The 27,348-nt window shown below is 39.7% G+C and overlaps 1 protein-coding gene across 2 annotated transcripts in view; it reads left to right on the top strand.

Annotated features, from left to right (window-relative positions):
* Positions 1-26,117, top strand: part of prkcg (protein kinase C, gamma) — a 32,154-nt gene extending 6,037 nt beyond the window's left edge. For both annotated transcript variants that reach the window (XM_051956975.1, XM_051956974.1), the window contains 15 exons: positions 4,759-4,790; positions 4,880-4,962; positions 6,692-6,803; positions 7,686-7,814; positions 8,089-8,245; positions 8,369-8,570; positions 10,369-10,557; positions 14,277-14,450; positions 15,087-15,178; positions 16,422-16,484; positions 16,574-16,712; positions 19,138-19,218; positions 19,520-19,627; positions 19,936-20,076; positions 22,900-26,117. In XM_051956975.1, coding sequence (XP_051812935.1) covers positions 4,759-4,790; positions 4,880-4,962; positions 6,692-6,803; positions 7,686-7,814; positions 8,089-8,245; positions 8,369-8,570; positions 10,369-10,557; positions 14,277-14,450; positions 15,087-15,178; positions 16,422-16,484; positions 16,574-16,712; positions 19,138-19,218; positions 19,520-19,627; positions 19,936-20,076; positions 22,900-23,061 — 1,864 coding nt within the window. In that variant the 3' untranslated portion in view covers positions 23,062-26,117. The remainder of the gene's footprint in view (positions 1-4,758; positions 4,791-4,879; positions 4,963-6,691; positions 6,804-7,685; positions 7,815-8,088; positions 8,246-8,368; positions 8,571-10,368; positions 10,558-14,276; positions 14,451-15,086; positions 15,179-16,421; positions 16,485-16,573; positions 16,713-19,137; positions 19,219-19,519; positions 19,628-19,935; positions 20,077-22,899) is intronic.
* The last annotated feature ends 1,231 nt before the right edge of the window (positions 26,118-27,348 follow it).

The following is a 27,348-nucleotide window of genomic DNA, read 5'->3' as shown; positions in this document are numbered from 1 at the left end:
CCATTGAACATATGTGGAAGGAGCTGAAACATGCCATTTGGAGAAGACACCCATCAAACCTGAGACAACTGGAGCTGTTTGCTCATGAGGAGTGGGCCAAAATACCTGTTGACAGCTGCAGAACGCTCATTGACAAATACAGAAATCGTTTAATTGCAGTGATTGCCTCAAAAGGTTGTGCAACAAAATATTAAGTTATGGGTACCATCATTTTTGTCCAGCCCTATTTCATTAGTTTGTTTTTTTAAATAATTATGTTAATCAACAATTCAAAAGTGATGGCTGATTTTGATTATTTAATTTTCAATAAATTTTATTTATTGTTACTTTTGTGAGTTTCAAGTGATTTCAGTGAGAATTGTGGGTTTTTCCTTCTTTAACTGAGTGGTACCAACAATTTTGTCCACGTGTGTATATATACTGTAATATATATATACTAATATATATACTATAAATACTTGTACTGTTTTTACTTATCAGCTTTGAAAAGTTTCTGATCTCAACAGTGAAGGATAAATATATTTTTTAAAAGTGTAGAAATATAAAGAAAATAATTTAAAAAAATTAAATTAATATTTTTGGCTTATTTTTCTGCACAAATCTATTAAATAATGGCTTAAAAGACCAAATTAACTACATTTGGACGTCAGCTTTAGCTTACACAGAGGAATTAGTCTCATCTTAAACTTCAGGTCCAGAAGTTTGTGCCGGACTCACAGGGGACGAATTCCAACAAAGAAACGCTGCAGAAAAGGTGGAGATGTCATCGAGTGTTTGTTCTGAAAAACCTCCGGAGACCTCCGAGGGTTGTTTCTGCAGACGTTTCTAATCTCCTCCAGAGCTGCACAAAGCATCCAGGAGCGTTTAGAAGAACGTTTTTAACGAGACGAACCAGCCAAGCAGCAAAACCAACCATCATCATTAACACCCTGCTCCCAGAAGAAGAATGCTTTTAGCGTTTTACTGCAGTTTCCTCACTGATATCTAGAGAGAATCCGGTTCTTCTCCATCAGATTAAAGCAGATTATGTTAAAAAAAATGCAGCGTCACGAAGCTAAAAGTGGATCTTAGTCATTCAGAGATGTGAGCTTTGGAGAGGAGGCAGCAGCAAACTCAGTCTAAACGTGGACGGTTTCCAGCAGCGATTTATAGATCTTCACTGTGCTGAAGTCGCTTTTTAAAGGCTGCAGTTGCTCCAAATATAACTTCTGCACTGAAAATGCCATTTTTCTGAAAAAATTTCAAGCAGATTAAGTGAAAAATGCAGCCTCATGAAGCTAATAGATGAGGTTGAGGTTTGTAGTTAAGGTAGCATCAAACTGTAAAAAACCTGCGATACCGCGAGCAGCGGAGCTTCTACAGCTGATCGCTGCTGCTTGGGACACACAGCTCAATTCTGATCACAGATGTATTAAAAATGACTCCCGAGACACACACATGTTTTGCACACACTGTTGCTCAGTGAAATCTGGCTGGTACAACCGTGTCCGACCAGTAGCGCGAATGCGGAAATGCCCGGCAGCAGCTGACCACGCGAGTTTCGTGGACGGACTGGCTTGGCTCCGTGCCAGTGGAAACGCAAACTGGTTTTTAGCTCCAAACAACTAAGCGCTGAACCAGCACTAGCTCCTGGAGCCAGCGGGTAGAAACACGATATATGGGTGCGATCGATTCTTCATTTTTAATAATCTCAAACATTGAAAAAATAAATCAAATTTTCAAAATCATCTGGCAGGCCAGATATTATTCCTGACAGGCCAGTTTTGGCCCGTGGGCCGCCAGTTGCCAACCACTGTTCTACTGCATGGGTTTCCTGTTTTCCTCTCCATCCTTGGCGGAGGTCTGCACTCTGAGTGCTTTTCTAGTTCTCATTTTGTGTCTAGTTTTTCTCGTTTGTCTCGTTTTGTCTCATTTTTCTCACTTTGTGTCTAGTTTTTCTCATTTTGTCTCGCTTTTCTCATTTTGTGTCTCGTTTTTCTCATTTTGTGTCTTGTTTTTCTCGTTTTGTCTTGTTTTTCTCATTTTGTGTCTAGTTTTTCTAATTTTTGTGTCTCGTTTTTCTCATTTTGTGTCTCGCTTTTCTCATTTTGTCTCGCTTTTCTCATTTTGTGTCTTGTTTTTCTCGTTTTGTCTCGTTTTGTCTCGTTTTTCTCATTTTGTGTCTCGCTTTTCTCATTTTGTCTCGCTTTTCTCATTTTGTGTCTCGCTTTTCTCATTTTGTGTCTCGCTTTTCTCATTTTGTCTCTCACTTTTCTTATTTTGTCTCTCGCTTTTCTCATTTTGTCTAGTTTTTCTCATTTTGTGTCTCGTTTTTCTCGTGTCTCGCTTTTCTCATTTTTCTCGTTTTTGTCTTTTCATGGTTCGTTTTTGTCGTCTCGTTTTTGTCATTTTCTGCTTTGTTTTTGTCATTCTGTGTACTGAAAATTAATTGAAAATGATTGAAAGTGTCATTTTTCTTGAAAAGTGCAGCATCATGAAGCTAATAGATGTGAGGTTTGCAGAGGAGGCAGCATGTCGTCTAAAACCTGCAGAAAGTAGAAACAGATCCATCTAAACATGAGGTTTTTTAGCCTCCAGTTGGTGTTTCTGTGTCTCCTGCTGCATGTGAGGTAAAACAGCAGCGTGATGAAGCTGAACGTCGACCGTAGAGCTCTGGTGGTTTAAAGGAGCTCCTGCAGCTCGTTTCTGGGCTGACTGGACCATATGGTGCTGGTGAAAGTCGGCCAGCAGCCTCTGGGCTTCTGTCAGGACGTTCCTCCAACTGGACGGAAACTCTTCCTCCACACAACATGTCAGAGGATTAATTAAGAGCAGCTCGTTAGCAAATGCCTGGTTTATTAGAAAGGGAATGAGAGTGAGAGATCTCTATTAGTGACATGAACCCTCTGAAGGCTCGCTTTTCTTCATTCTGGGTTTGTTTTTCTTCATTTTTGGTTCATTTTTCTTCATTCTTGGCTCATTTTTCTTCGTTTTTGGCTCATTTTTCTTCATTCTTGGCTCATTTTTCTTCATTTTCAGTTCATTTGTCTTCATTCTTGGCTCATTTGTCTTCATTCTTGGCTCATTTGTCTTCATTCTTGGCTCATTTTCTTCATTCTTGGTTCATTTTTCTTCATTTTTAGTTCGTTTTTCTTCATTCTTGGTTAATTTTTCTTCATTCTTGGCTCATTTTCTTCATTTTTGGTTCCTTTTTCTTCTTTCTTGGCTCATTTTTCTTCGCTGTTGTTCATTTTAATCTAAAGTCCTGCAGCTCTGTGGAACCAGAACAACATGAAGGAGAGAGAACTGAAAATCACTGATGGAAATCAGCAAAAAAAAAATACCCCAAAAACTAAGTTTGGGAGGATTTTTTGTTCAGAATGAGAGAAACTCACACAAAAATAATCGCTTTTTCAAATTGATTTTACAAAAATGCTTAAAAAAAACAAGATTTTTGTTGATTTGTGCTGAATAAAAGATTGAAAATTAGGTCTGAGTTATTAAAAATCAGGTGAGTTAGTTTCCAAATGACGCTTTTTTTAAAGCTCAGCCCCAATTTACTTGTTTAAGCGTGTGTTTTCATCAGGATTTATTTCAGTTTTCAAAGTTTCAAACTCCAATTAATGATGTAATTTTAGCTTCTCTTTTTTTAATCCGAGTGCTTTGTTTTTGACATGTTTAAATTTTAAACACAGTTGATTTTGATTAATAATCCTGATTTTGGTGAATTTTTATAAATGACTCATACATCACACATGAGATGTTCAAGGTCTGTTGGAAAGCTGAAATTTTTATATTTTTTTCTGTTTTTATAGTTTCTGACTCCAATAAAAGATATAATTTTAGCTATTTTTTGGAGACTGAAGCTGAAGCAGCTACATGGAATTTAGCCACAATTTATTTTGTGTTTTTATTAAAATAGTATTTTAAATGAGCAGCTCCAGGTTGAGTTCCTCAGAATTTAGATGTTTTTATTCTGATTCCTGATCGGTTTCTCTCTGGTCCATCTCTGGTGGTTTGATGCTCTCTGCTGGTCACAGAGCAGAATGACATCACTTCCTGTTTGATGCTCAGATCGTTCTCTGCAGCTCTGTCTTTAATTATGGACGAGAACTGACTCCAGATCAGTGACAGTGGCTGTTTTCCTCCTAATCAGAGTCAATTAATCGATTAAAGCTCTGAGGAAATGCAGATGTGGGGTCAGACTATAAAGAACAACCTCAGTTATAAAGAGTTACTGCAGCTTGTCTGGGATCAGCTTTAAAACAGACTCAGTCACAAGTTTCAGCTCATTTGGGACATTTTTGAGTCATTTTGCACAAAAATCATAGCGTTTAATCAGTTTTTAAGTAAATGAATACAGATTTAATGTCATTTTATGGGATTTGAGTCATTTTAGATAAAATTTCTGTTCATTTTAAACAGGTTTTTATCTCATTTTTGATGAGTTTTTTTGTCATTTTAGACATTTTTGAGTCATTTTACTCAAGAATCGAAACACTTTAAACTGTTTTTAAGTAAATTAATACCGATTTAATGTCAGTTCAGGTAATTTTGAGTCCTTTTGGATACTTTTTGATAATCATTTCAGACAACTAGACAGTCATTTGTGGACAGGTTTGAGGTTCATTTGGATGATTTTGGGTGCTTTTGAGTACTTTTAAGCAAGTTTCAAAACATTTTAGCTGATTTTGGGCTGGATTGGAGACATAATTGGTGATTTTAAATCATTTTTTGGCTCTCATCTGAAGTTTAATTGTCATTTCTTTTCTCTCTCAGGGGCATCGGCAAACAGGGATTCCAGTGTCAAGGTACGAATGAACTTATCGTCTGGTTTTTATCATTTAATCTTTTCTCTGGTTTTGATTCTGACGATGTTTTTTAAAAAATATTCCTCCAGTTTGCAGCTTCGTGGTTCATAAAAGATGCCACGAGTTCGTGACCTTCACGTGTCCCGGATCAGTGACGGAGCCGAGACCCGACGTAAGACTTTCCACCAACATCTGGAACCGTTTTAGAGTCATTTTGGGAAACTTTCAAAGCACTGTAAACTGCTTTTATCTCATTAGTGGCAGGGTTTAAGTTATGTTAGACAATTAGGAGTCAATTTGAAGCATTTATAATGTTTTTTATTTCATTTTACAGATATTTTCAGACAACTGGGACAAATTTTGAGTCCTTTGACACAATTTTTAAGTCATTTTGGGAAACTTTCAAAGCATTGTAAATGTTTAACTCAATTGTGGCAGATTTTAAGTAATGTTACACAATTATTAGTCATTTTGGGCAATTTTGAATCATTGAGTCGAGTTTTTAAACTGTTTCTAGTCATTTTGGGTTGAATTTTAAAGCATTTTTAACAGATTTTAGTCATTTTGGATGAGTTTTAAAGCATTTTAAACACATTTTAGTCATTTTGGATGATTTTAAAGCATTTTAAACAGTTTTTAGTCATTTTGATGAGTTTTAAAGCATTTATAACTGCTTTCGCCTCCTTTTAGGCGGGTTTTAGCTTATTTGGGGCAGTTTTCAGTTGTTGTTTTTTTTAGATATTTAATGACATTTTGGGGCATTTTAAAATAATTTTTTGGTACTTTTGTGTCCTGTTAGACAAGTTTGCTGAATTATAGGGTAGCATTTGTAATGGAATGGTGAACTAAGGGCTAGGCTATGGAAAAGGGTGGGCTCTGGGAGCTGTGTGAAAATGAATGAACACAAGACTCAGAAATTACAGATTACCGGTAATGTATTAAAAAATAATCAACAAAAAATACTTGAATACATCAAGCCAAAACAATGACATAATAGAACAAAACAATAACAGAAAATTAGAGTGAGAATAAATCAAACATTCATCTGTAATTCAGTAGCTTCACTTCTAACAAACAAAAGCAACAGTTTGACACTTCAATGACGATATATTCAGGTGAGCGTGGTTCCACTGTGGTGTTAATCAAAATAATTCATCCATAAGACAAGTCCATAAAGCAGACAAAACAAATCCAAACAGGGTGAATCAATCCATCTAAACAAGTAAGCAAGTCCTACCACACCAGTGGGGAAGGGATGAAGCTGTGAGGCTTGAGGCCTGCCAACAGTGGAGTGGTGAAGGGGTGAATCTAGCAACTGTTTCCAGCTCGTTCCAGTGTAGCTCGCCATCAAATCCTCCATAGAAGCTTAACCTGTTCAGCAGACAGGCTTCATCATCATCAATCATCATATTTTCCATGAGTTGTTGTTCACCAGCGTTCAGCACAGTTTGGGTTCAGGTGGGTGACCTGGTGGTTCCAGTGGTGAAGGCTTCCTCCTTAATGGTGTGATTTCACGGTGTCCAGGCTTGTGAATGGTTTCCAGAGATGAGTGGTGTGGGGTGATCCTGTTGTTCAAATTACTGCTGTGTGTAACTGATGTGCTTCAAACAAAGGAATGGGGCGGATTCCAGGTGAGAGACAGGCTGCTGGTGATTGGTTCAGGTGTTGTGACTGACAGTGAGGAGGTCCAGTAATAAGGAAGTGACTGACTGTGACTGGCAGGTGTCTGTTCATGTTGGATTGATGGCCAACAATGAACTATTACAGAGTGACTATTGCAGAGTGAGTGCTACAATCGCCATCAGTGACAATAATATGAGATCAGTGTGAGCGTTTTCTGGTTGTTTTTCAGACCTGAATGCGTCCACGGCGGCCTCAGATTCTCTTTTCTTTTCTTTCAGGACCTGAAGAGTCGACACACCTTTAAAGTCCACACGTATTCCAGTCCGACGTTCTGCGACCACTGCGGCTCGCTGCTGTACGGACTCATCCACCAGGGCATGAAGTGTGCCTGTAAGCTGCACCTTTTTGTTTCAATTTAAACTTCTGGAAGCCTCCTCATGTTTCAGTGTGCAGGCAGCAGCAGCAGACTGTTAAAGATCCTCATTAGTTTGTTTTTCTGCAGGTCAAACTCTCTGACGGAACTCATGAACAGAATAATAACCTGTAGCTGATTAAAAACCCGCAACAGCTGATGGAGTTTTTCTGTATTTAATTGTTGATGAAACTCAGGAGATAATTACAATTTAAATTCCATTAAGATAATTAAACTCTCTCTGGTTCTGTTCAGGACGTCCAGACTGTTGTTTCTCTCATTTAGCTGCAGCGTCTGGGACACAATGAGACACGAAATGGCAACAAAGAGACAGAAAACAACAAAAATGAAACACAACTATAAACTGAGACACAAAACGATAAAAACAAGACACAAAACGACAAAAGCAAGACGAAACTATAAAACGAGACACGAAACGACAAAAATGAGATACAAGATGACAAAAACGACACAAAATGATAAAATGAGATACAAAACGAGAAAAACTAGACACAAAACGACAAAAATGAGACACAAAATGACAAAAGCACGACACAAAACAACAAAAATTAGAAACAAAATGACAAAAACGAGACAGAAAACCACAAAGTGGGACACAAAACAACAAAACGCAGAAATAAAACAATAAAATGAGACACAAAATGACAAAAACGAGACAAAATGATAAAATGAGATACAAAATGAGAAAAAACTAGACACAAAATGACAAAAGTGAGACAGAATACTACAAAATGGGACATAAAATGACAAAACCAAGAAATAAAACGATAAAATGAGAGACAAAACCACAAAAACGAGACACAAAATGACTTCAGTGTAAAATGTTGTGTTTTTGTGAGGCTGCGACATGAACGTCCACCGGCGCTGTGAGACCAGTGTTCCCAGTCTGTGCGGTCAGGACCACACCGAGAAGAGAGGCCGGATCCACCTGACCATCCGGGGCGAGAAGGAGGACGTCTACGTCACGGGTAGAACCGCACTACCTCCACACAGGAAGTAGATCTGTCTCACACAGGAAGTAGTGCTGTCTCACACAGGAAGTAGTGCTACCTCACACAGGAAGTAGATCTGTCTCACACAGGAAGTAGTGCTACCTCGCACAGGAAGTAGGTTTACCTTGCACAGGAAGTAGGTTTACCTCACACAGGAAGTAGAGCTACCTTGCACAGGAAGTAGATCTGCCTCACACAGGAAGTAGATATTTCTTCTCTCCGTTCTGAGGGTCGTTCTGCTTCCTTTCAGTGCGGGAGGCTCGGAACTTGATGCCGATGGACCCCAACGGCCTCTCGGACCCCTACGTCAAACTGAAACTGATCCCAGACCCAAAGAGCCACAGCAAACAGAAGACCAAGACCATCCGCTCCACACTCAACCCTGTTTGGAACGAGAGCTTCACCTTGTGAGTCCTTCTGGCCTTCAGATCCAGATCTCAGCTAACCGGTTCTGTCCCCCTTTAGTTCTGTCCGCTGATCCGTTTGTCCCCCTTTGGTTCTATCATTGTACTGGTTCTGTCGTCCTTTAGTTCCGTCCGGGGCCACCAGTGGGACCGACGCCTGTCGGTGGAGGTCTGGGACTGGGATAGGACGTCCAGGAATGACTTCATGGGAGCTCTGTCCTTTGGAGTCAGCGAGATCTTCAGGCGTCCCATCAGTGGCTGGTTCAAGCTGCTGGCTCAGGACGAAGGAGAATATTACAACATCCCAGTACCAGACCCAGATCTACAGGTAGGCACCGGACCTGTAGGTAGGACATGTAGGTAGGACCAGGACCTGTAGGTAGGACCAGGACCTGTAGGTAGGAACCGGACCTGTAGGTAGGAACTAAACCTGTAGGTAGGAATCGGACCTGTAGGTAAACTCTAAACCTGTGGGTAGGAATTGGACCTGTAGGTAGGAACTAAAGTCCTACCACACCAGTGGTCAGTGGAATCGGACCTGTAGGTAGGAACTAAACCTGTAGGTAGGAATCGGACCTGTAGGTAGAAACTAAACCTGTAGGTGGGAACCAAATGTGTAGGCATGAAAACGACCTCAAAAATGAGTTTCTATTTAAAAATCAGGTCATATTTTCCATTTTCAGACGGAACAGTTTTTCATTCTAGTTATTTACTGAAGGAGACGTTTGAAGGTAAACGTCTTCTATAAATAAATAAACAGGAACTTTAACTTCCTGCTGTGACTTTGGTTCTTCAGGGGCAGATTTATTCCCAGGGGATCCAGACAGTTTATACGTTTAAAATAACTTCAGGTGAATCAGAAAGCAGATGTTCCTCAGACCAGCTGATCATAACCAGAAGAGGATGACTTTCTGTGATGTTTCTGAATAATTAGATGATAAAAACCCTCCAGCAGGGACCAGGATTGTTCTGCCTGACTGGGATTTACCTCCGGGGGCAGAAAGAAGCTCCATGTTCCTCCTAGTTTATATCATTTTTATGTCTTTTTGAAATATTAAACTCTGAGATTAAAATTTGAAGAAAAAAAATTACCCGTTGAGCCACTTTCAGGAGTTTTATTTTTAACAAAAATATTTCAGACAAAAACCTGAAATTTTACTGTGTAATTTAATCTCAACATTTTTAGAATAATTTCTGCTTGATGAGCTCCGAGTTGCCGTTTATAGCAAAAAAATGTTAATATTAATGAAGACATTTGTCTATTTTTAAAAATGTGAAATACTTTGAGGTAAAAAAAAAAAAGAAAAACGTGAAATTTGGAATCATTTCTGCTCGACCATCCCTGATTTGCTTGAAATTTTTTTTAGCATAAAATATAGACATTTATAAAGATATCTATAACATTTTAGAATAATACATGAAATGCTTCACAAGATATTTTTCTTTTTTTAGTTTAGTTTTAAAAAATATTATTTTTTATTTAGAGAAATATACATACATATGTGTGCATGCATATATATACACATGTATGTATGTTTGTGTGTACATACAGTATGTGTTTATGTATTTACACATACATATATCTTCAAAAATATTCTTTTGCAGCTAAACTAACAAAAGTGGGGAAAAAAAGAAAAATCATGAAATTTGATATAATATTCAATAATTTTAGAAATTCTAAATTTTATATTTAATTTTTAGCTTTAACTTCCTGAGATAAAAGTTTTTTTTTATTTTTTATAAATTAATCGTTGACACTGATGTCCTGATGTTCAGCAGGTTTTTACCATCAAATATTATTTTTTAAGATATATATGTAGTTGATTTTTAGCTTTATCTATCTACTACTCTTTGAGCAAATTCTTATTAGAAATCATAATGAAGCTTGAATCCTGTTTTGATTTCACATTGACCGACTTCCAGCAGGTTAATATAATATATATTAATAATAATAATATAGTCAAAACATTTAACCAAAACTTCTGTCCTGCTGCCTCCAGTTTGCCTGATTTTTATAGAATGAAATGTGAATATCTCTAAAAGTATCAGTCAAAGTTTAGATTCCTGTATCGGAATACTTCCTCTCCTCTTTTTCTCTCCTCCTCCATCCCATAATGATGCTCCAGGAGCCCCAGCCAGATGGCTCCGCCCCCTCCCTGCCTCAGGTCCTCCCCTCTCCGCTGTCCCCTCTCCCGGTGGCCCTGAGTCCGGTCCCAGTCCCATCCTGCCCCCCCATCCTGAGTCCCGGGAAGGTCAAAGTGGGACTCCACGACTTCAACTTCCTCATGGTTCTGGGAAAAGGAAGCTTCGGGAAGGTGAGAACGGCCCCGAGTCAGCTGATCGACGGCCCAGGGTCAGCTGATCGACGGCCCAGGGTCAGCTGATCGACGGCCCAGGGTCAGCTGATCGACGGCCCAGGGTCAGCTGATCGACGGCCCAGGGTCAGCTGATCGACGGCTCAGGGTCAGCTGATCGGCGGCCCAGAGTTAGTTCCGTCCGACGGCTGATCAGTAGCTGAACCAAACACCACAGAGAACAGCCGAGAGTCAAATGATCTTTCTGTCCAGTTTCTGGGCCTTGTTGAACAGTTTCTGAATCAGCAGTCATGAGCTTGGCTCCCTACGTGACATTTAGACAGTTGTTCACTCATTTTGATCAGTTTTTGGGTCATTTTGGGAAATTATGGGTCTTTCTGTACAGCTTTGGGTCTTTTGGGACAGTTTCTGAGTCAGCAGTTGTGAGCTTCTCTTCCAGTGTGCCAGTTGGACAGATTTTAACTCATTTTAGACTTTTTTTTTTACTTTTTCTGAACAAATTTTGGGTCATTTTGGGTAGTCATGGCTCTTTATGTAGAGTTTTGGGTCTATTGGGACAGTCTTTTGGGTCTTTCTGAGACTTTTCTGGGTCTTTTTATATCGTTTCTGGGTCTGTTTATACAGTTTCTGGGTCCTTGTGTACAGTTTCTTAGTCAGCAGTTCTGAGCTTATCTTCCTATGTACCAATTGAACAGTATTTTTAAAAACTCATTTAAGACTGTTTTAAACTTTAACAGTTTTGGGGTAATTTTGGGTGGCTATGGGTCTTTCTTTGCAGTTTTGGGTCTTTCTGAGACTTTCTGTACCATTTCTGGGTCTTTTTTTAATCATTTCTGGGTCTGTTTATACAGTTTCTGGGTCCTTTGGACAGTTTCTGAGTCAGCAATCTTCATTTTATCTTCTTCTGTACCATTTAGACAGTTTTTGGGTCATTTGAAGTAACTATGAGTCTTTTTGGAAGGTTTCTGAATCAGCAGTTATTAGCTTGGCTTTCTATGCGACATTTGCAGTTTATAAGTAATTTTAGACAGTTTTTAACTCAATGTAAACAGGCTTTGTGGTCATTAAGGGTAATTACGGGTCTATTTGTCCAGTTTCTGGGTCTTTTTGTCCAGTTTCTGAGACTTTTTGTCCAGTTTCTGAGACTTTTTGTCCAGTTTCTGGGTCTTTTTGTCCAGTTTCTGAGTCTTTTTGTCCAGTTTCTGAGACTTTTTGTCCAGTTTCTGGGTCTTTCCGTATACTTTCTGACTCAGCAGTCGTGATCTGGGCTTCCTGTCTTCCACACAGCCGTTCATCCTCCCATCATCGGTTTCCAGGGAGCCTCTGCTCTCCATTTTCTCTTTAATTCCCCAGTAGATGAGGCATAATGAAGCGAGCTCCGAGTCCTTCTTCCTCCTCTGAAATCCCCCCGCGATGTTTCATAACCATCAGGGAAGTCTTCAGAGGACGGGAGGAGAAATAGACTCGACTTACGTAAGACGACCGGAGAAGGAGAGACGAACCCCGGGGCTTCAGAGGAGGAATGAGGATGACTGATGGAAGAGTAGAAGAGATGTTTGAGCTGGAAACCACCAGGAAGACTTTATCACAGAAATCTACCAAAGTGTTCTTGGTCATGTTTTACCTCATTTTGGACAAGTTCTGGTCATTTTGTGCAATTATCCCGTTATTTTGGGGATAATTTAGTCCTTTTGGATAATATTTGAGTCATTCTGAACAATTCCTGTGTCATTCTTACAAATTACAAGTCATTTTGGGCAATTTTTGAGTGGCTTTGGACAAGTTACAAATAATTTTCAACAATTGTTCGCTAATTTTTGACCATTTGTAACTAATTTTATGCAGATTTAAGTAACTTTGGACAATTTTCAAGTCGGGAGAAAACGCTGACGACATTTAAACCCTCAACAGCCTGCAGCGCTGTGATGGTCACCGTTTTACTTTCAAATATGGTGAGAACAGAAAATGCAGACTCTAACTCGACCAAACTGACCAGAAAACTGTCGAAAATCACTCAAATATTATCAAAAATTACTTAAATTATCCCAACATGACTGAAAATGTCTCCAAAATGACACAAAAGTTGCACAAAAGGACTCAAACAAGGACAATTTTCAAGTAATATGAGACAGGAGTGGGTCATTTTGGAGACATTTTCACTCATTCTGTTAGTTAGAGTCTGTATTTTCTGTGCTCACCGTATTTAAAAGTAAAATGAGCTCTTTATCTCCACCGGTGACCATCACAGGCTGCTGAGGGTTTAAATGTCATCAGCGTTTCCTCCTCTCCGGGTCGTCTGGTTCTTATTGGAGAAAATGGCAGCATCATTAGAGCGAACTCTGGTCAGGAGCAGCTGATTTAACAGGAAATGTGTTTTTAATGTCCGATAAAAGGGCAGTGGAGCGGCTTTAGCTAAACATCGCGTCCAGGTATTGCTGCTCCTGTGCTTTTTATGAATTTTAAGGTCAGTTTGGTCGGGCTTTGAAGCATTTTGGACAATTTCTGAGTCAATTTGGGCAAATTTGGCTCAGTTAGGATGGTTTTTGAGCCATTTTAGAAAGGTTTCAATGCGTTTTAGATCGTTTTAAGGTCAGTTTGTTCGCGTTTGAAAGCATTTTGGACGATTTTTGTTTCAGGTCATTTTGAAAACGTTTCAGGCACTTTTGGGCCCTTTTTCAAAATTTTTAGCCATTTTGGACGGGTTTCAAAGTCTTTTAAACAGCTTCAAATTCATTTTAGACAAGCTTCAAAGCCTTTTATACAGTTTTGACTCATTTTGGACAACTTTCAGATCATTTTGAAAAAGTTTCGGGCACTTTTGGCTCCTTTTTTAAACATTTTTTCACTCCTTTTTTTTTACGAATTTCAGACTTTTAAACAGCTTTAAACTCATTTTAGGTAAGTTTGAAGTCGTTCTGAAAAGGTTTTAGGCACTTTTGGCTCGTTTTTTTACCCCACAATTTCTGAGTCGTTTTGGGGAAATGTGACTGTTCGGATGGTTTTTGAGCCGTTTTAGACATTTAAGGTCAGTTTGGTCGAGTTTCAAAGCATTTTAGACAATTTTTGGATCATTCTGGACATGCTTTCATGTATGTTTAAAAGTTCCACGTCATTTTGGGATATTTTGGCTTCTTTGGGACAATACTGAGTCATTTTGAACATGTTTCAACTCAACGGGCAATTTTGAGTCCGTGATGATGATTTGGAGTCATTCTGGACAAGTTTTAAAGTGTCTGACTGTTTTCAACTCATTTGGGCAATTTTAAGTCCATCAGGATCATTTTTCAGTCATTCCAGACAGATTGTAAAGCATTTTAGATATTTTTTTTAAGTCATTTTCAAGTTTTGGACAATTTTTGAATCATCCTGGACAAATCTTAAACTATTTAAAAACATTCTTTTGGGATATTTTTTGGCTTCTTGCGACCATTTTGAGTCATCTTGAACGTGTTTCAACTCAATTTGTCTAATTTTGAGTCCATGATGATGGTTTTGGAGTCATTCTGGACCAATTTTAGACAATTTTAAACTTATTTTTGGACCTAGTTTCCTTGTCACTCGTACCATAGCGACCTAAAAACAGCGCTAAAGAACATTCTGACTGAGAGATGTGTTCATGAGCTGCTGCTTTGATGCTTCTGCTGGAGATTTCTGCACAGAGAATGTAGAATTTGAATGTCTTCCTCTATAAATACCCTGGTTTTGTGTTTTCTGTTCAGGTGCTGCTGGCGGAGGAACGAGGCAGCGAGCGTCTGTTTGCCGTCAAAGTCCTGAAGAAAGACGTCCTCTTCCAGGACGAGGACACGGAGAGCGCTCTGGTGGAGAGGAGGGTTCTGGCTCTGGCCTCCCGTCCTCACTTCCTCACATCGCTGTACTGCGCCTTCCAGACCGAGGTCAGGGAGAAATAACCCTCATTCAAATCTGAACTAACCTGTCATTTTAGGTAATTATGAGTCGCTTAGGACGAGTTTCGAACCATTTAAAACCGCTTTAAAGTCATTCTAGGCAGGTTTTAAGTCATTTTGGGCAAAATTTAAGTGCATTAGGATGATGTTTGAGTCATTTGGACAACTTTGAAAAAGGTTTAAAAGCATTTTGGACAGTTTCCGCTCATTTTGGACTGATTTCAAAGCATTTTAAACTAATTTTAGGCAAGTTTCAGGTCATTTTATGCAAATTTAAGTTCGTCAGGATGATTTTTAAGTCATTTTGGACATGTTTTAGGTAAATTTTGGACAGGTTTTAGGTTAATTTTGGACAGTCTGCTGTTTCCAGACTGAACCCTGCAGGTCTGAGTGTGTAAAAAGTCCATGAGGTCCCACATGAAGCTAATAACTTTCATTAAATCGTCCATAAAGCTGCCTGACATTTTGGCTGCTCCGTCCTCCCAGGAGCTGTTTCCGTCCAGGTTGGGTGAATAAATGAAATAATTAGCTTTGCTTTCTCTAACGAGGTCCTCGGTCCTGACGGAGGTTGAGCAGATTGCTTTTTAATTTGGACGGGAGCTGATTGTTGGTGTGTTTCTGCAGGACCGGCTGTACTACGTGATGGAATACGTCAACGGAGGAGACCTGATGTTCCACATTCAGATCGTCGGGAAGTTCAAAGAGGCTCACGCAGCGTACGTCCTTCACTTTACCGCTTTTCCTCTCCATCGTGCAGATAAAATGTAAAGGACAAACGTATCCTCCCACTGATCTGATCCCTTATCGACATTTTTAAACCCTTTCTAGATTTTTTAGTGTTCAGGACAAGTTTCAAAGCATTTCAGGCAATTAGTTTTGCATAATTTTGGACACGTTTCAAGTCGTTTTGTGGTTATAAAGCCTTTTGAATGGTTTTTAATTCTTTTATAAGTTTGAAATCGATTTGAACTTTTTTTTTAGCGCATTTGAGCAGATTTTAACACGTTTTGGACACGCTTCAAGTCATTTAGACAAATTCTGAGTCCGTCTGGGCGGTTTTTCCATCACTTTGGACGAATCAAACATAAAATCTGTGGAAAATGACTTGAAGCCATTTAAAAGGCTTTGAAACTAATTGATGACTCAAAAATTGTCAGAAAGGATTTAAAATTGCACAGAATGACTTGAAATGCATCCAAAAAGAGGTAAAACCTGTCTAAAAACACACCAAACTGCCCAAATTGACGTGAAATGACTTCAAACTATCTGAAATTCTTTGAAACTTGTCTAATATGACTCAAATTTGTCCAAAATTACCTGAAACCTGTTAAAAATTAGTTGTGAACTGTCTAAAATGCTTTGAAGGACTCAGAATTACCACAAGACTACTTGAAATGTGTTCAAAATAATGCAAACATTTTTGAAAAAGAACTCAAAATTGATCAATCAAACCGTTTTCAACTCATTCTGGATCTCTTTTAAGTCATTTTGGACAGTTCGGTTTCTATTTTTAGACACATTTCAAGTCATTTTGGGTAATTAGAATCCTTTTGGACAGTTTATGTCTCATTTTAGGCAGTTTTTCATTCCTGATGGTTTGGTTTGACGTTCAGAGACTCTCCGTCCTTTAATCTCAGCCTTTCCTCTTTTGTTCATCATCACAGCGACTCATAAAAAGTCACATTTTCCTTTCAGAGACTTTCTCCTCCCACTAATCTCATCTTTCATCTCCGTTTTCCCTCCATCCCCCCGGCTGTTCGTCTAATCAATAATCTTTGATCAATCATCTGAAACTGATTCTTGCCCTGCTGCTCATTTCCATCTTCATCTTCCTGCCTTTCATCAGCCTCAATTCTCCAAAAACCTCCCTTCTTTCTTCTTCATCTTCTTCGTCTTCTTCTTTGTCTTTGTCTTCTTCATCTTTTTGTTCTTCGTCTTCTTCTTCTTCTTCTTCTGCAGGTTTTATGCAGCAGAGATCGCAGTCGGTCTCTTCTTCCTCCACAGTAAAGGCATCATCTACAGGTAGGTTTATCTTCTGTTCTGAAGATGTTGATCTGTGGAGGTGATTCGTCTCCGTGTGATCCATCTCCTCCTCCTCCTCCTTCTCTCAGGGACCTGAAGCTGGATAACGTTCTGCTCGACAGCGAGGGCCACATAAAGATCGCTGACTTTGGGATGTGCAGGGAGGGAATGTTTGAGGGCGACACCACCCGGACCTTCTGCGGTACGCCCGACTACATCGCCCCGGAGGTACGAGGAGCTCCAGACAGCCCTCATTTACACCGTTTTACCACACATTTTGGACAGGTTTTGAGTGATTTCAGACAGGTTTCAAAGCATTTTAGACAGTTTTAAACACATTTTGGACATGTTTCAAATGGTTTTTGGGCAGTTTTGAGTCCTTCTGGACAATTTATAACTCATTTTTGACAGTTTTAAACTAATTTTGGACAACTTTGGGCAATTTTCAAACCATTTTAGATCATATTTTTTAACTTATTTTGGGCAAATTTCAAGTTGATTCTGACAGGTTTGAGTCCTTTTGGACAAGTTTCAAACAATTTCTGACTAATTTTGGACATTTTTCAAGACATTTTGGACAGTTGTTAACACATTTTGGACAGATTCCCAGTCATTTTGCACAAATTTGTACAATGCTAGGAGCTCCAGGCCTCCACACCGCTCCTCAGACTGCTCTCATTTCCACCATTTTCCAGCGTTTTCCACCATTTTCCAGCATTTTCCACCGTTTTCCACCAAGTCCACTGTTTTCCACTATGTCCACTGTTTTCCACTATGTCCAGCGTTTTCCAACATTTTCCACTGTTTTCCAACATTTTCCAGTGTTTTCCACCAAGTCCACTGTTTTCCACTATGTCCACTGTTTTCCACTATGTCCAGCGTTTTCCAACATTTTCCACTGTTTTCCAACATTTTCCAGTGTTTTCCACTATGTCCAGCGTTTTCCAGCGTTTTCCAACATTTTCCAGCGTTTTCCAACATTTTCCAGCGTTTTCCAACATTTTCCACCGTTTTCCACCATGTCCACTGTTTTCCACCATTTTCCAGCGTTTTCCAACATTTTCCACTGTTTTCCACCATGTCCACTGTTTCCCACCATTTTCCAGCGTTTTCCACCATTTTCCACTGTTTTCCACTATGTCCAGCGTTTTCCAACATTTTCCACCGTTTTCCACCATGTCCACTGTTTTCCACCATTTTCCAGCGTTTTCCAACATTTTCCACTGTTTTCCACCATGTCCACTGTTTCCCACCATTTTCCAGCGTTTTCCACCATTTTCCACTGTTTTCCACTATGTCCAGCGTTTTCCAACATTTTCCACCGTTTTCCACCATGTCCACTGTTTCCCACCATTTTCCACCATTTTCCAGCATTTTCCACTGTTTTCCAGCGTTTTCCACCATTTCACCCCTTTTCTTCTGCTCGACCTGTTTTGCAGCTGCAGCTCCTCCGTCCTTTATGACCTTGTCAGCATTTCTGAATAATTAACTTCACATGATTTAATTAGCAGCAGTGTGAGTCTGAGATTGTTGCTTTGGAACCACTGTTGTCCTTCACAGACCTTGTAGCTCACAGTTTGGCTGTTTTCTCTTCTGAAGCTCACAACTGAAACTGTCTTTTTCAAACTTTTATTAATAGATAGATAGATAGATAGATAGATAGATAGATAGATAGATAGATAGATAGATAGATAGATAGATGCTTTCAAACATTCCAGAAAAACTTTAAGAAAAAAAATGTGTGTATGTTTATGTTTGGATAAATTTAATTTAATTTCACAAAAGAAGAACGGACTTCTCTCCAGTTTCATGGAGTCATTTTGGACATTTTTTTTCTAGTTTTGGACAAATGTTGAGCTTTTTTTTTTTAGTTTGGGCCAAATTTCTGTCATTTTGGTTCACTTTAACTGACCTTAGGCCATTTTTTACTCATTAAGAGAAGTTTGAGTTGTTTTAGGCAAGTTAAAAATCTTTCATTTTAGACTAGTTTGAGATCATTTTGGGCAATTTTGAGTCCTTTTAGACAACGTTCAAACCATTTTAGACAATTTTAAGCTAATTTTGGACAGGTTCTGGGTAATTTTGGACAGGCTTGAAAACATTTTTGACAATTTCAAACTCATTTCGTTCAGATTTTAGGTCGTTTTGTTTAATTTTGCGACCTTTTTGAGTCACACTGAATGTATTTCAAAGCATTTTAGACAGCTTTAAGTCATTTTAGACAAGTTTTAGGTCATTTGGGGCAATTTTGGGAAGTTTTCAGACATGTTGAAATGTTATTTTATGCGTCCATCACCTCACTACATCCTTTAACTGCTCTGAAAACAAACTGAGGAGCTTGATTAGGATGTAAATGATGTCAATACAAATATCTGAAAGAATGAAAAGGCCGTTTTGATGTCCAAGCATGACGCTTTAAATCTGCGTTCTGAGGAAGCTGCAGCAGAGCGGCTCTTTGATAGCATAAAGCTGCTGATATATCAAACCTCCGGGTATCGACTCTCTTATGTAAACACCCATTGATTCTGCTGCGTCGGCCATTTTGGAAGAGCTGTCATGTGTTTCCCCAGAGCAACAAACAAACAAGCACAAAGCGTCACAGAGTCATGTGTCGGTTGCTTCTCAGCTCATTAAACTCTCCTTTACCTTCCAGATTGTGGCCTACCAGCCCTACAACAAAGCCGTGGACTGGTGGTCGTATGGGGTGCTGCTGTACGAGATGCTGGCCGGACAGGTGACGTCATCAACACGCTCAGTTTTATGGAGAATTTTGAGTCATTTTAGGCAAATTTGAGTCATTGTAGATGATTTTCTGACCCTTTAGACAGGTTTGACGCATTGCGTGGACAGATTTTGACTAATTTTGGACTAATTTAAAGTATTTTGACATTGTTTTGGTCACTTGGGGCAACTTTTGAGTTGAAGGATCCAACATCTTCCACATTAATTCCAAGTAAAACAAAACTACTGTAATTCATTTTACCTGCTGTCCGTCTGTAGTTTTGTTCATAACTCGTCTTCGTTTCCTGTTAAAGCCTCCGTTTGACGGCATCGATGAGGAGGAGCTGTTTCAGTCCATCATGGAGCAAAGCGTCTCGTATCCTAAAAGTCTGACTCGTGAAGCCGTCGCTATCTGCAAAGGAGTAAGTTTATTTCTACTTCCTGTTTGAACTTTCACACACGGTGAAGATAAAGAAAAAATGCATTTAAATAATAATAACAGTGTTTGTTTTGTGACAGAGAGTCGATTGATGCAGGAACACTGAAAGCATCGAAGTCGACTTTAACTTGTGTTTATCTGGTAGAACTTCATTATGGAACCATGTTTCTGCAGCTGTTGTTTCCACACAGACACATTTTAACAACACAACAATCCCCTTCTTCTTCTTGCTCCTTCTCACCCCTCTTTTTACCCCCTTCTTATCCCTCTTTTTGCCCCTTCCTGCCCCAGCTGCTGACCAAACATCCTGCCAAGCGTCTGGGTGGAGGAGAGGAGGCGGAGAGAGAGATCAGAGAGCATCCCTTCTTCCGCTGGATCGACTGGGACCGACTGGAGAGACTGGAGATACCTCCACCCTTCAAACCCAGAACTGTTAGTCTGAACCTTCGTCTATCCATCCATCCATCCATCCATCCATCCATCCATCCATCCATCCATCCATCCATCCATCCATCCATCCATCCATCTTCCTCCTTCTCTCTGAGGACTCTTTCAGGGAACCAAATCCATCATTTCCTTCCTCTATTCCGTCCCACGCCTTCTCCCAGCATGTTTCCTTCCTTCCTTCCTCCTCCAGATCCGACTATCCAGCGCTAACAGACAGAACCTCTGACCTCCATATGCTAATGTCCACCATCATTAGCCTGTCAGGGTCGGAGGCCAGGAACATTAGCCTAATGAGATTCACAGCCTTCCTCAGCAGCTGCTTGGAGATAAAGAGATCTGGGGGAGGATTCTGTCTGAAATCTGACACTTCTAACAGCTACTAGAGAAAGTATTCACTTCTCCTGAAGTTTTCTTCTTGTATTGCTTCTTAAAACTGAATCATGGTCGGTTTATTTTTGACTTTTTTGTCAAGAATTGACCACAAATGATTGTTTAATGTCAAAGTAAAACAGATTCCTACAAAGTAATGTTAATTATTGATAACATGAAATGTAAAATAACACTATTAGTCAAAAAGAGTCATTGATGGTAGTCTAAAGACTCATGGATCTGGAGGTCCAGTCCCTCCTGGATAGAACTACACCATGAAGACTAAAGAACTCCAAGAAACTGTGAGAAAAGATTGTTGAAAAACATCAGTCAGGACGATACAAGAACATTTAAAGTTCCTGAAGATCTCCTGGAGTCCAGTTAAATCCATCATTAAGAAATGGAAGAAGATGGAACATGAATAAATGTGACTAGAGCAGGACGTCTTCAAGACCTGAGAGACAAGAGAGGGAGGCCACCAAGACTCTGACTCCTCTGACGGAGTTCCAAGCTTGTATTAACCACCGTGCTTCACATCATGATGCTGCCACCATCATTAGACCTCTTCAAATTTGACCTATTTCATCAAACATATCCGAACTGATATTATTCCCATTCTCCAAGGTCTAAATTAACTAAAGTTTATTGTTGCAGTTATTGTTGCTTTATTGTTGCTCTACTGTATGATACATGCTGCTGTACCATGGGAAATTTCCCCGGACAAGGGGAGTAATAAAGGATTATCTTATCTTAAATATACCAGTTACTTTGATCTTGGACCTTGGCTATGCCTGCCTCAAGAGCCTGTGTAAATTTTAACTCATTTTAATGCACAAACAATCGGGACACTGCAAAAAATCAACGTGGTAGTATGCTAGCACTGCACTGACACATATATTGCAAAAGAAACTGTCAGATAGGACGTCACTAATATATATAGTGTCACTTGTTCAATGTGGCTTTCTTGAAACTGTCAAATTTGTTCCTGTGGTACTCCACAGGTACTTACACAGGTGTTCATGTGTTCACTACCATATGCAAGAAAATTTTATTGGCTTTCATTTGGTACCACTTTCAATGCTATAGCATCAACCTCTGGGAAGCTACAATGAAAACAAGGACATAATAGCTCGTATTTTGCAGCGTTTTTGAAAAACGTCAATAATAAAACTACATGGCTGTTGAGGCAGGCATAGCCAAGGTCCAAGATTAAGAGTAACTGGTATATTTAGTTAATTTAGACCTTGGAGAATAGGAATAATATCAGTTTGCATATGTTTGATGAAAAAGGTCAAATTTGAAGAGGTCTACACCACCGTGCTTCACATCATGATGGTGCCACCACCATGCTTCACATCATGATGGTGCCACCACCGTGCTTCACATCATGATGCTGCCTCCACCATGCTTCATCATGCTGCTGCCACCTCCATGCTTCATCATGCTGCTGCCTCCACCATGCTTCATCATGATGCTGCCACCACCATGCTTCACATCATGATGCTGCCACCACCATGCTTCATCATGCTGCTGCCACCACCATGCTTCATCATGATGCTGCCACCACCATGCTTCATCATGCTGCTGCCACCACCATGCTTCATCATGCTGCTGCCACCACCATGCTTCATCATGATGCTGCCACCACCATGCTTCATCATGATGATGCCACCACCATTCTTCACATCATGATGCTGCCACCACCATGCTTCATCATGCTGCTGCCTCCACCATGCTTCATCATGATGCTGTCACCACCATGCTTCACATCATGATGCTGCCACCACCATGCTTCATCATGCTGCTGCCACCACCATGCTTCATCATGATGCTGCCACCACCATGCTTCACATCATGATGCTGCCACCACCATGCTTCATATCATGATGCTGCCACCACCATGCTTCATATCATGATGCTGCCACCACCATGCTTCATCATGATGCTGCCACCACCATGCTTCATCATGATGCTGTCACCACCATGCTCCATCATGATGATGCCACCACCATTCTTCACATCATGATGCTGCCACCACCATGCTTCATCATGATGCTGCCACCACCATGCTTCATCATGCTGCTGCCACCACCATGCTTCATCATGATGCTGCCACCTCCATGCTTCATCATGCTGCTGCCACCACCATGCTTCATCATGATGCTGCCACCACCATGCTTCACATCATGATGATTTTTTTCTTCTGTCTTCTTACCCTTCTTTTTCTTCTTCTTCTTCCTTTTCTTCCTTTTCTTCCTTTTCTTCTTCAACTTCTTGTTCTTCATCCTCTTCTCCTTTTTCTGCTTCTTCTCATTCTTCTTCTCCTTCTTCTGCTTCTTTTCCTTTTTCATTTTCTCCTTCTCTGTCCTCCTTCAACTTTTTTTCTTCATCTTCTTCTCCTTCTTCTTTCCTTGTTCTTCTTTTCTTCTTCTTCTTCAGGGCGGGAGGAAAGGTGAGAACTTTGACAAGTTCTTCACAGGAACTTCATCGGCGTTGACTCCTTCTGACCCGGAGATTCTTGCCGTCATGAACCAGGAGGACTTCCAGGGTTTCTCCTTCCTGAACCCAGACTTTGCCCCGTCGCCTCTCACCGCCGTTTGAAAACGGCCTCCGTCCCTCTCCCTAGTTCCTCCAGTTCCTCCTTCTCCTGTAGTAGTTTTCTAGCAGAGAATTTGACCATGAGAACTATGACCGAATTCTGACGTTTACACCGAGAAGAAGACACCTTGAAGCTCTGCAGACCGACGCCATCGTAGATCTTCTGAGACGTCGTGGTGTAGGAGAACCGTAGTAGAACCTGAACCTTCTGCATGCAGCTAGTTTTTATAGCTCTAGTCCTTCAACCTTTAATCAGATCACATAGAGATTTAACAGGTTTCTTTGTGTTTATTACAGTAACTCAGCAGCACTAAAACGTCTCTCACTCCGTTTCTGTGTTTTAGCTGAAGATTCTTTGAATTCTTTGACTACGACTCAAACTGAGCTGAGAGTTGGTTTAGGAGGGCTGAGAGTCAGACCTCAGCGTGACTCCAGATGACCCCATGAAACGTTTAAACAACAATCTGCTTCTCCTCCTCCTCCTTCTTCTCTTTATTAATCTTCTTCTCTGCTCTGAAATCTTCTTTTTCTTCCACTTCTTTTCTTCTGCTTCTTATTTTTCTACTCTTCTTATTCTTCTTCATCTTACACTTCATCTTGTTCTTCTCCTCCTTCTTCTTCTTCTCTGCTCTGGCATCGTCTTCTCCATCATCTTCTTCTCCTCCTTCTTATTCTTCAACTTTTTCTTTATCTTCATCTCCTTCTTCTCATTCTTCATCTTCGTTTTCTTCTTCTTCTTCTCTGTCTTCTCCATCATCATCATCTTCTTCTCATTCTTCATCATTTCCTTCTTCTTTGTCTTCTTCTTCTCCATCACCATCTTCCTCTTCTTCTTTGTCTTAATCTTCTTCATCATTTTCTTCTTCTTTTTCTTCTTCTCCTTCATCATCTTCTTCTTTGTCTCCTTCTTCTTCTTCCACTCTGACCTCCTTCTTCTGCTCTTTATTCTTCAACTGTTATCTTTATCTTCATTTCCTTCTTCTTTTCCTCCTTCTTCTTCTCATCTTCTCCTTCTCCTTCTTCTTCTTCTCCATCACCATCTTCCTCTTCTTCTTTGTCTTCTCTTTCTTCTTCTTCTTCATGTTGAACACAGAGTTCTAGTCGTCCCAGAGGACCAACGCCCAGCTCTCCTAAACTACCTCCAGCTCATTTTGCCTCGTCTTCTCCCTCTGTTTGTTTTAGCTTCGTATTCTTTGACTCTGACTCAAACTGAGAGTTGGTTTAGGAGTTCTGGGCATCAGTCCTCTGGCCCGACTTGACCTTTTTGGTTCAGCGTGACTCCAGCTGACCCGATGAAATGTTTAAACGACGCTCGATGTGGCGGTTAATGCGACTGCAGCTCAGACTGTGATTCTGCTGCAGGGATTCCTCACATTACTGCAGCATTACTTCAGAACCAGTGTTCTTCCTGAGCTCTACATGGATTAGTCCTCTCTTACAGCATCTTAAAGTCAAACTTCTTTTTATTTTTGATTCAATTTTAGAACAAAGGCCTCTTAGTAACGTCCAGGTACACATAATTATGAATTTAGCGGTGCAGAACGCAGAGCTTTTGGCCGTGTAATGACGTACTGGCAGCATTGATTAGGAGTAATTAAAAGTGGGCCTCGCTGGGACTGTTCAATACATGGAAAATAATAGCAGCGCTGGCGTTAAATGTTGCCTGAACGGGGCAGGTGGTGGTTTAATAAGCCCTTATCTCACCAACCAGCTGCTCCAAAAGCACAGATGTTTTGGCCCAAACGTCTTTAAGCTCGGCTTGAGTTGAAGTCAAACATCAGAAACCTCCAATGATCAGTCCCTGCAGGAATTCGTGGACGTTTTTCCAGATTGTTGCGGCTTAAAATGTCTAAATCTGTGGGGATTTCGATGTAAGTTGCAATGTTTTGACTGTATTTATTGCGATGAAATTGCGGGAGACAGTGACAGTTGCTAAAAAGTTGCTTTTTATTTATTTTGAAATTAATTCTTTAACACGCTCCAACTCATTTACAAACGTCAGACAAAAAAACAACAAAAACAAGACAAAATATTAGAAAAATGAGACGCAAAACGACCAAAAATGAAACAATCGACACAAAACAAAGACAAAAAAATAGACAAAAAGTTACAAGGTGACAAAAAAATGGACAAATGACACAAGGGAGACAAAAAACAGCAAATAAAGTGAAGCACAAAATGACAAAAATAAGACAAATAATACAAGGGAGACCAAAAGGAAACACAAAATGACAAAAGCGAGAAACAAAACGACCAAAAATTAGACAAAAAGACCCAAAACAAGACAAAATATTACAAAAATGAGACAAACGACATGAAATGAAGCAAAAAATGAGACAAAAAAATTACAAAGCGACAAAAAATGGACAAATGACACAGATGTGACAAAAAAGAAACACAAAACAACAAAAACATGAGAAACGACAAAAAATGAGACAATAATCAGAACAAAAACAAGACAAAATATTACAAGAATTGACAAAACAACAAAAATGAGGCGCAAAATAACAAAAAAATTGAGAAATGACACGAAACAAACAAAAAAAGAGACCAAAAATTAGACAAATTTGCAAAACAACAAAAAAATGGACAAAGGACACAAGTGAGACAAAAAGGAAACAAAACAACAAATATATGAGACAAACAACAAAGAATGAGACAAAAATGAGACAAAAAGACCAAAAAAAACGCAAATTACAAAGAATGAGACAACACGACCAAAAATGAAGCAAACGACACAAGCAATACAAAAAGTAAACACAAAACGACAAGTAAAAGCGAAACGACAAAAAACAGACAAAAACAAGACAAAATCTAGCTTTTAAGATCCCCAGGTATTACTTATCCCGTGTGAATAGTATTTTTATTTTAGTAGTAGTTTTTGTTGGGAAATGAGACACATTGGAATGAAACACGTCTGGATCTTCAAACCATAGTCGCAACATCGTGAACTCCTGGAGGGACTGAATACACGATCGACAATAGAACGATAGATGATTTATGTTTGTTTTCATGTGCTGGAATTAAAAAATGAATCTAAATAAAGTGAGAAAACAACAGCGGTGGTGACGTGTGTGATTGTGTGTGAGAGTTTCAGAAGACGTCGACCTTCCTGTTCGTTTAGGAGCATCTCTGAGGACCGACGTCCCCGCAGAGATCCCACTTAGAACAAGTTGACCTTCACATTAAAATCTCATCAACTTGCCATCTCCCTCTCCGCCTCCCTCCCTCCCTCCCTCCCTCCCTCCCTCCATCCTCCTCCTCCTCTTCCTGCCCTTCATCGCTCTTCATCTCTTCTGTCAGATCTGAGCAGTAAACGCTTCGCCGCTTCCTTCCTCCGTGAATCATGTTGTCAGGATTTATCGCCGCCGCTCGTATCTCTGTTGTCGACCGTTGATGTCTCGTCTCGTCCTCAGCATCAGTGTTATCATCTGTTTGTTCTCCGCTGATGGATGTTGATCAGAATAACTCCAACCTGTGATGCTCCTCTTTAGAACAAGACGAACCGAACATAAAAGTGGGAGTTTTATGCTGTGAAACATCGATTTAAGCAAAAAATAAATATATGTTTGGATCTACACTAGAGTTTAAAAGTTTAGTCACTTAGAAATGTCCATATTTTTAAAAGAAAGGCAGTTTTTTTTTAAATTAATCAAAAATCCAGTCTAGACATTGTTAGCAAAGCACATTTAACTTAAAGTTAGCTAGTGCTACAACAAGCTAATATAGCATAATATTGTTAGTTTAACCTAAAGTCTGTCAGTTACTGTTATCGTAATGCTGTTAGCTTAACTTAATGTGAGCTATTTAGCCTTTTAGACAGTTAATAGCATTCTTTCATTACTGGTTAGCCACTATATTGCTGTTTTAGTGAACAGAATTGATGCTAATGCTACATTGTGTCAGCTAATGGTGTTGAAAGGCTCACTGATGATCACAAAACCCTTGTAGCAGTTATGTTAGCACATGGATAAAAATGGGAGTTTTCAGGGAACACGGAATTGTCAGAATGAGCTCAAACTTTTGAATGGTAGTGTAGATCAACTTTAACTAATACAGAGCAACTTTAGCTAACACAGAGCATATATATATATGTGTGTGTGTGTGTGTAAATGAAAAAATAAATAAATATAATTTTTTCATTTACACACACACACACACACATATATATATATGTGTGTGTGTGTGTGTGTGTGTCGCAGGCCAAATTAGAATCCAAGCAGATTTTAAATCCGCCTAGGCGAAATCAAAATCATACCATGGTTGTTGTACAGATTTCAATCTTGATAT

This window comes from Acanthochromis polyacanthus, chromosome 12 (assembly GCF_021347895.1).
Source record: "Acanthochromis polyacanthus isolate Apoly-LR-REF ecotype Palm Island chromosome 12, KAUST_Apoly_ChrSc, whole genome shotgun sequence".
In the NCBI taxonomy this organism is placed as follows: domain Eukaryota; kingdom Metazoa; phylum Chordata; class Actinopteri; family Pomacentridae; genus Acanthochromis; species Acanthochromis polyacanthus.
This window is presented reverse-complemented; position numbering and strand designations above follow the sequence as displayed.